The 9,760-nt window shown below is 34.8% G+C and overlaps 1 protein-coding gene across 1 annotated transcript in view; it reads left to right on the top strand.

Annotated features, from left to right (window-relative positions):
- LOC107672350 (C-1-tetrahydrofolate synthase, cytoplasmic-like) overlaps positions 1-9,442 on the top strand; it is a gene marked incomplete at its 3' end in the record, with an annotated part of 33,755 nt that extends 24,313 nt beyond the window's left edge. Inside the window, exons 7-14 of the mRNA XM_016465503.1 lie at positions 4,734-4,870; positions 5,859-5,970; positions 7,479-7,619; positions 8,439-8,457; positions 8,534-8,707; positions 8,839-8,975; positions 9,207-9,253; positions 9,335-9,442. Of these exons, the coding sequence (XP_016320989.1) occupies positions 4,734-4,870; positions 5,859-5,970; positions 7,479-7,619; positions 8,439-8,457; positions 8,534-8,707; positions 8,839-8,975; positions 9,207-9,253; positions 9,335-9,442 (875 nt within the window). The remainder of the gene's footprint in view (positions 1-4,733; positions 4,871-5,858; positions 5,971-7,478; positions 7,620-8,438; positions 8,458-8,533; positions 8,708-8,838; positions 8,976-9,206; positions 9,254-9,334) is intronic.
- Positions 9,443-9,760: the final 318 nt, after the last annotated feature.

Below are 9,760 nucleotides of genomic sequence, written 5' to 3'. Positions count from 1 at the left end.
TGCAGTAACCACAAATATACCATGGTAATAATAATAATAATACATTTTAGTACTTATGTAACACCATGCTTATTTTTCATCCTCAAACCTCAAAGGTGCACCTTTGTAACTTATCTACCCTTAAAGTGTGCATACTTGTATGGTTTAAGTAAAGGGCAAAGGGCTAAAATACAATTATAGTATATTTTATTTCTGACAATGTAAACAAAAAAAGGCCTATGAAATGTTAAAAAACATAGTGAGTATAATTACTGATTATATTCTTTTAATAATTTAAAAGATCAGTTTAGTTTAGAGGTATCGGTATCGATATCGACGATACTGGGCTTGAAAATATCGGTATCGGATCGAAAATAAAATAAGAGGTATCGCCCATCCCTAGTCAAAGCTTCGAGTGTCTCGAAAACAGCGCCATCTGGTGGTTAATAAATATAGCCGCCAAAAGCCTGTGATAAGACGCTCCGTAGGACGAGGCATCTACCACGTATTCCACAGATCGATTCAAGTTACGTGCACAAATAAAAGCCTAACAGTGTTTGTGTTTGTTGAATTTCTGTCTCTGATAAATTAATTTACCCATTAAACTGTGCAATTTAATACCAGTACGAATATCAATATGATGTAATAGAAGAATAATGTACACATATGAATTGCATATGACAAATATTGAATTTTTCTGAAATAATTTGTATTCTTCATATTACTTGTATGACTGGGTATCTAAAATGTAACTGAATAAGTCGAATTAAAACTTATTCATAAAGTAAGATATGGGGGATCGAACATTTTGACATGCACAGTGAATCGCGCACGTGATTGGACAGAAAGTGAAGCTTAGTTTGTCATTGGTCACATGATTTCTATGACAATTAACAACACAACACAAGCTTTGAATCGAGGCTTCATCTGGCATGCCCATTTATTCTCGACACAAGCTCCGATGCCTCGGTTCTAATGTCACATCACTAGTAGGGGGTAATACCACTAACTTAAGAAACCAGGTCAGGTACAGTTCATATATCTAACTGCTTGTATTTATTGAAAAAATGTTATAAATGTGAAGTAAAATTTAAAATTGAGGATGCAGTGCATTGTCAATGCATTGTGATATTGAATTGAACCGAATCGATGACATGATAATCGTAACCGAACCGTGAGACCAGTGTAGGTTCACACCCCTACTTGCTACGTGTACTGCGTTAAGCTAACTAACTGCGTCAAGCTAACCAAGACTTGTTATAGCACTTGCATGCTCTTTTGTTGATTTTGATTGCTTCCATTGTCCTCATTTGTAAGTCGCTTTGGATAAAAGCATCTGCTAAATGACTAAATGTAAATGTAAATTGTGCTATTGCTTGTAATTTGTTAATTTGTTCTTATTTACTGATTGATAAATTGCCTTTAATAATGTTTGAAATTTATATTTGTTAGGCAAGACGTTTTTGCTGTGGCAACGAAATGTGACCCTGGAGCACAAAACCAGTCACAGGTATATTTGTAGCAATAGCCAACAATACATTGTGTGGGTCAAAATTATCGATTTTCCATTTATGCCAAAAATCATTAGGATATTAAGTAAATATCATGTTCCATGCAGATATTTTGTAAATTTCCTACCGTAAATATATCAAAACTTAATTTTTGATTAGTAATATGCATTGCTAAGGACTTAATTTGGACAACTTTAAAGGCGATTTTCTCAGTATTTAGATTTTTTTGCACCCTCAGATTCCAGATTTTCAAATAGTTGTATCTCGGCCAAATATAGTCCTATCCTAACAAACCATACATCAATGCTTATTTATTCAGTTTTCAGATGATGTATAAATCTCAATTTAAAAAAAATTGACCCTTATGACTGGTTTTGTAGTCCAGGGTAACAAATGAGAATTGTAAAATGTATTTATTTTGGTGTCATAGTTTATTTATTAGTATAAAAGATAACATGGGTCAAAAATAATGATAACGGCATCTATTTTATTTTCTTGTGGGAGGGCCAGTGAAAATATTTGTAGGGCAAGTAGTAGAAAAAAATAGCCTTAGCGTTTATCCCTGTATTAACTTTAGTTTGTCAAAATAGCACACCCTTTCCTGCTTACTAAGTCCTTCTCTAAATTATTTCGCAGCTTCCACACATTTTTTCTTTGGTTTAGACATCATAAATTAGTAGAACATCAGTAGTATAATATCTGTGCAATCCATGCTGTTGTTTACATCCGAGTATCTCCAATATGGCCATGCATCCAGGTAACTGACCAAACCATGACGTTTGGAGAGAGTATTTTAATAATACAAGAAATACCAGAAATAATACCAAATAAAGTTAAATATTATAATGTATAAACATTATAAACATAGCTATACGCGAGTTCCCCTCACTTTAAAAAAATAATTTAAATGTAATGGTATTCAGAACAATGAACAGAACAGAACAACAGAACAGAATGAAAAAAAAAATAAAGCTAAAGAAACCAAAACAAAGCGAAACTGAAAGTACCAGGCATTGGACTCACGTACCTCTCTCATTCGGCACAAAATATTTCCAATATTCACAATGTATTTGAATGATAGACAATTATTTATAATGTAGGCTAAGCTTTGTACTTTACACGCGTTCGACGAAAAAAAAAAAATGTGCTTGGCATAACAGCAGAGTGGACCAGTTATAAACGGACTATTTAAATTGACCAGAACTTTTATATGTTTGGTTGTCTGTATTTTGTTTTGATAATGAACAGACTGCGATGCCAAATTTGAATTTCTGTCTGCCTGTGCGCGTGAGGCGCTTGCGCTATCAAACTGCTGAATGCATCATTTTTGGTCATACAGATAAGTAAGACATAATTCAAAACTATGAGAGGCCGTTCAAGACACATTTAAAATTTTACTCTCGCACACACTATCGAACTCTCTCTCATACACTACTTTAACGTCTCTCACACACTATCAAAGCTTTCATGCACATTATCAAAGTTTTGATAGTGTGTGTGCGAGAGTAAAGTTTGAAATATACGAAAACTCAGTGTTTACTTTTATTTTTGCAAACTCACAATAAAAACAGAACATTTGTGCTTTTGTAAAATAAAGCAAACAAACAGGATGTGCGTTCTGTCATCTTGGTTCTCTGTTTCCTTTCCATGAACTTGTTTGCAGAGTGCCGCACCTCACATCTGTTTTAAACCTGTTAATTATTTAAGTCAGATATATTTCGCATATTTATACCTTTCATATATAGACGATTGTGTTTTATTTTTAAGAATATAAATTTTCTTATTTTTAATGTAACTTACGTATTCCTGGTAGAGTAGACTACAATGCCGGCTGTTCTGACTCACGGACTGTAAATATACCGTTTTTTATATTTAAAGAGTTTTTATATTTTATATTTTTTATATTTAAAGCGAGTTTTTTGGGCAGCGTAGAGTAGGGCTTGTTGTTTGTCATTTCTCCGATCACAAATGCAGACATGATTTTATGTTTACGCGGCGCGATGCAACGCGTAAAAAGACAGTATAAGTCATTATAATCCATAATTATGTCCCCACTGGATGCAACGAATGCCTTGTTTATAATGGGTTTTCATGTTTTTGAATCATTTGCCTTCAAACAGGGCATCATCACAATATGGTAAGGGGCGTAACATTTCCGTCACACGCTTGAGGTATTCGGCCAATCATAACGCACTGGATAGCTGGCCAATCACAGCACACCTTGCTTTTCAGACCGATGAGCTTTGTAAAAATCGACGCGTTTCAGAAAGGCGGGGCATAGAGGAGAAACAATAATGTACAGTATGTGGAAAATAATGTTTTTTGAACCTTAAACCGCATAAAAACATTTCATTACACCAAATACACCAAATTATTTTCTTTTTAGCAACATCATATGACCCCTTTAAGTAATCCTGGCAACCCATTTTTGACCCAGGGTTTGAAAACATGTGCCCAAGTCTGTAGTTAGGTCCATGCAGAAACTTGTGAACAATGCTTTTATTGTTGTGGCATCACCGTTTAGTGACATCATTGAATGATCCGGGAAAACTGAAGTTGTCAGTGTCAGATACATCGCCTTTTAACTGCTGTTTTGGATCTGGCAGTTATACATTTACAAATTAAGCACTGCCTACACTCATAGAAAACAATGTGTTTGAATTTTAAAAATGAGGTGCATTGTAGGCAAAGCACTGCGCTTCTCGTTCAGTGTGTGACCACCTTAAGGCTGGATTAGGAATAGCCAAAGATGACTTTTAGAAGAAGACACCATAAGCTAGGCTGGTAGTTTGTTTTTTCCCCTGACGAGGGTAGGGGGAGAGGGCCTAGGTTCAAGAGTCACGGTTTCCCTACTGACGTACATCTCCCTGTTCTTTGAAGAGATACTATCACTTTGTATGGTCAGCTCGTGTATTCAAAGTCAAAATCAAATGTAAGAACCAGTCAATAACATTTAAAAATTTGTATGGATTAATGTTACACTACCCTTATTGTCTTTTTGCAGCTTGAAACTGTTACACCCCGTTGACTTTATAATTGTTTCAACTGTTTTTGTCCAGACATTAAAACATCTAGTTTTGTGTTCAAAAATTACATGTGTCGGGTGTTATCAAATGCTGACAGACTTTTCTTTTTTGGTGGGAACCATTGGTCTACCTTAAATGAATTATAACAGTTATTTATATTATATATTTCAGATGGTGATTATTCATGATTTGCATTTCCACAATGTCTTGTGTTTAGGTGTGTCATTGGCAGGAAAAAGGGCTGTGGTAATTGGCCGCAGTAAGATTGTTGGTGCACCAATGCATGACCTTCTGCTTTGGAATCATGCAACTGTACTGACCTGTCATTCAAAGACTGCAGACTTGGCCTCTGAGGTACAGAGTTTTCAAGCATTGTTTACACAAATTTTCTGCAAATATGTCAACTTGAAGGGAAAAAGTTATTTTAGCTAATCAAAAATCGCAAATTCAATATGTAAACACACTGTCCACATTTTAGAATACTAAGTATGAAAATGAGTAAATAACATTAACTGTCAGATAGTTGTTGTTTGTGACTATAATTTATTATTATTTTTATTCTCTACAAAAAAATGACGAAGCCTAAACTGTAAGGCGTAGAGACATGAAACTTGGTGAGATGGTGCTACTGATGCTTGTTACTCAGTGGCTGATAGGGAGTGCTACGAAAAAAAAATTGTTGTGGACTGTACTGTATTTGTGTCAGGGCTTGAAAATGAAATATAATTAAATCGGTTCACTCCGAGCAGAATCGATATTTTAACGTTTCTGTTCCTGCGTTCCTCTGTATTTTTACTGTTCCGAAACCAGTTCGAGAAGAAGAAATACCAGTTAATAACGTTATTTCTTTTAAACAATTTTCTATATCAGCACAGTGAGGCGGTGGTCACGCTGAATGCAACAGATTGTACAACGGAGCTATATGTTATATGTTATATGTTACTTTTTATGTAAGCCTATCTGTTTTCGCCGTTCACAGAAGCACTGCAGGTGCGTGTGATCTGTTGAATCCATCTTACACTATCCTCGGATAAACTCTAACGCCATTGCCATTGCGACTTACCTATGATGAGTTCACAGCTGTGCGCGGGCGGGCATTTCACTCCCTGGATGCGTCAGCTCACATTTGCAGGCCGTAGCCTACTACTTGAATTCCTGATTGGTTGACAGCAAATTTCAAATATTAAATGGAATGATAAAATAACGTTATTAACCGGTTAATGGCCATTTCAAATTTTCGATTCTGTTCGGAACTATAAAATTTGATTTAGTTTCTGTTTCTGGTTCTGTTCCTGTCAAAATTTTGTTCGTTTCCGGTTCAGAGCCCTGATTTGTGTTGTAGGTGGGAAAGGCAGACATATTGGTGACTGGGATTGGTAAACCAGAGATGGTTCGTGGAGAGTGGCTGAAGGATGGTGCCATTGTCATTGACTGTGGTATTAACACCATCACAGGTATGTAGGTTGTAACAGATGCACTTTAAATGTAGTTTTTCAGTAGGAGTATATACCATGTTTTCAACTTAATTTACAAAGATATTATTTTTTCGGTTAGATGTTTCCTGCTTTTCCTGCAATTGGTCTTAATCTGATTAGTGATGTCAGGTTTCAGGAATATTAAGGAATGAATATTAATATTAATTTTCTTAAAAATGGAAACATAATTTATGCAAGCACAGATTGAACTTAATTGATCTCATGTCTGTCTGGTGGAAACAAACCTCAATATTCAAGGGGCCAATAGAGTTACATCTAGATATCTCTGACGTTACACCAGACAATTTGTTATTCAGGCAAGTTGCTGTGAACGTGGAATAAACACAATGTGCTTAAGCTAACAAGAGACAAAAACAATTATAGTCTTTCAAGATTTGCTGCACAATCAATTATGATCGTTCAAGATTCGCTACTGTTCGGACACTCTTACTCAATGCCCCGCGCTTTCCCATAATTTCTTTTGTATTTTATCTAAACATTTTAATTCCATCAAATCAGCATAGTGCTTAAACAACAAAGCTTGGCACCAAAGCTAAAACTAGAAATGTCAAGACTGGAATACTACTACAAAAAGGAACATTTTTGTCTAACAAGACTCCCACTGCCAGCAGTTTACATTCCTGAGACAGGAAAACAGTAGTAATGTTAACACTTTAATAAAGGGACCAATTCTCACTATTAACTAGTTGCTTATTAGCATGCATATTACTAGTATATTGGCTATTTATTAGTACTTATAAAGCACACATTCTGCATCCTACCCAATACCTAAATGTAATAACTACCTTACTAAACAGTGATTAGGAGTTTGAGGCAAAAGTTGTAGTTAATAGTTAATTAATAGCTAGAATTGAACCTTAAAATAAAGTGTGACCGTAGTAATAATAAGTACTAATAAACCGCCAATATTCCAGTAATATGCATGCTAATAAGCAACTAGTAAATAGTGAGAATTGGTCCTTAAACTAAAGTGTTACCCTATTTTCTTGTTAAATAACGTTTCTGTAAATCACTTTAAGTTACCACTGTGTATGAAATGTGCTATGTAAATAAACTTGCCTTGCCTTGGCATGTCATGTCTTTATTGAGCACATCTCATTAAACATTCACAGTGTTGTCATTACCTGTCTGGATGATCCACAACTGTTTTATCATTTTGTGATGAGTTTAATGATTAAGTTATTCATCAGTCCCTTGTTTGTCTTGAGCAGTTAATCTGTTCACTGTTCTTTAGAGAAATCCTCTAGGTCCAGCACATTCTTTGGTTTCCCAGCATGTTCTTCATATTTTGAAACCTTTAAAACAGATGTTTTATGGAATATGTTCAATAAAGACATGAAGTATTATAAGTCGTATAGATTTCAGACTTAGAAGGATTGTCTGAAATGTGCATTAGTAACTCGGGTGAACCTGTAAAATCCATGGTCCAGAAACATAGTCATTCAGTCACTTAAATTTTATCTCAGACAGCAGCAGGCCAAGTGGGAAGAGAATTGTTGGAGACGTTCACTATGACTCTGCTAAAGATAAGGCTGCATTTATTACACCTGTACCTGGAGGAGTCGGTCCAATGACTGTAGCCATGCTCATGCAGGTACATTATTCCTGTTTATAATGGAAGTGACACTTGTTATTGTTGTTTTTTTTTGTAATGTTTACTTTTTATACTTTATTCATTTTTTCCCCCTTTAATTTACATTTTACTCTGTACCTAGCATGTCTTAGCCAGCACATATATTTATATTTACTAAACTAAATTCTGATGAAGGCCAGAGGAAATTGACTTACCCTAAAATGTTTCTCAACATCAGCATTTGAAATTAAGGAAAATGTGTGGAAAAGTCTTGATAAATGGATTATGACATGCATTTATTGTGAAAATAATTATTTTTAGTTTTATTAATACAGTACATGCATACAGTACAGGAAAATACCTCTAAACATAAAGATATATTTCTACTTCTAAATTACCATTAAAATGCATGGAAAGATGACAAAATCAAAATATACTTACGTAAATACTTATTCGCATCATGGGTTTCAAAAATAAGTATAGACCATTCACCAAACATTCTAAGATTGTAGTGTTGAAGATGTCCTCAACTACTTTTTAGTAGACGATGCGCAAAACTCCGCATTTGAACAGTCAATATCAAATACAAATCTTTTTTTTTTTTTTTTTGTAGCTATGCAAAAGACAAAAACCAAAAATTGTAACATCAGCCAATGTGGGTCAGTGAGTGTGATGACATCTGATGATAGTTTACAGTCACCATGCACTGTCAAGCTCAAAAAAAAATAAAATAAATAAGTGTTCTAAAACCATATAATGGCTCCTCAGACAAATCAGTTGCATGGCCTCAGAAGACTTAGAGTACATAAGTTGTATGCACTACTTTATGATGATTTTTGCCATGGATTTTCAGTTATGAACAATTCATTGAAGTAAACAGCTGTTTCAATAGTATCATTTTTGTTCTTGCCATTGTAATAGCTTGTTTGTTCATTTTTCGTTATGCAGTGATGTCACTATCTCTCGGTCCTGTGTACCTAAACCCATTGAATGTCTTGCTGAGGAAGTTGGTCTTTTCTCGGATGAGGTTGAGCTCTATGGCAGGACCAAAGCCAAAGTCCAACTGAAAACGATTGATCGACTGCAGGCTCAACCTGATGGCAAATATGTGGTTGTTACTGGGTATTTTTTCCCCTCCTTGTATCTCTTTTTCTGTCTCCATCAAGTGTTCTATTTCATATAGATGAAAAAGAAATGAACACCTTGTAAGTCATTGATACTTGTGCTAAGAAGTAACATTTTGTTTAATGTAGAATCACTCCGACTCCTCTGGGTGAAGGAAAGAGTACAACTACAATAGGGTTGGTTCAAGCACTTGGGGCTCATCTGAACCTTAATGCATTTGCATGTGTGCGCCAACCATCACAAGGTCCAACATTTGGCATCAAAGGTGAGTAATGCTGATAAGACAATAGTAATACCATATATGATTGGTTACCTCTAAAGTGATGTTTTATCAAACAATGTGCAAAAAGGTTTGGTATATCAAGTTTTGTTTACTAAACTTTTGCAAAGGAAGTACAATTGTGATCTTTTTTTCTCTTTTTTTGTGTGTCAATTTTCATAGCAGTGAGAGCAACTACAGAAAATTAAGCTACTACCTTATCTCTTATATCTATAGGTGGTGCTGCTGGTGGGGGATACTCGCAAGTTATTCCCATGGAAGAGGTATTCTTTTTGCATCAGATTCTTGTTTGATTAATTAAGCTGTATAAAAACATGTATTTAGTGATTGTCTTCTCTTCTCAGTTCAATCTTCATCTGACTGGTGACATTCATGCCATCACAGCAGCCAATAACCTGGTAGCTGCTGCAATTGATGCTCGTATGTTCCATGAAGCCACCCAGTCTGATAAGGTATTGTCTGTCTTCATTCATTTATTGGATCACTGATATCGCATTCTGATGTGATCAGGGATGAAATTTTGTTCAAAGATTATTAAGGCTGTCAGTTAATTAGCATATAATTAATTAGACAAAAATTAACTAATCAAATAATTATATATATATATATATATATATATATATTTACAGATAAAACTCAAATGCTCTGAAAAAAAGAAATCAATAATATTACATTTTGCATAGTCAATGCATAGTCAGTATGCTGCAAAAGATAATATTCCTAATGAGTGTTTTTGCCTAATTTTGAAACATGATACATTTACTTTAGAT

The sequence above is a fragment of the Sinocyclocheilus anshuiensis genome, unplaced genomic scaffold, assembly GCF_001515605.1.
Source record: "Sinocyclocheilus anshuiensis isolate Anshui unplaced genomic scaffold, SAMN03320099.WGS_v1.1 scaffold452, whole genome shotgun sequence".
Lineage (NCBI taxonomy): Eukaryota > Metazoa > Chordata > Actinopteri > Cypriniformes > Cyprinidae > Sinocyclocheilus > Sinocyclocheilus anshuiensis.
The sequence above is the reverse complement of the archived record's forward strand: the minus strand, read 5'-3'. Positions and strand labels throughout refer to the sequence as shown.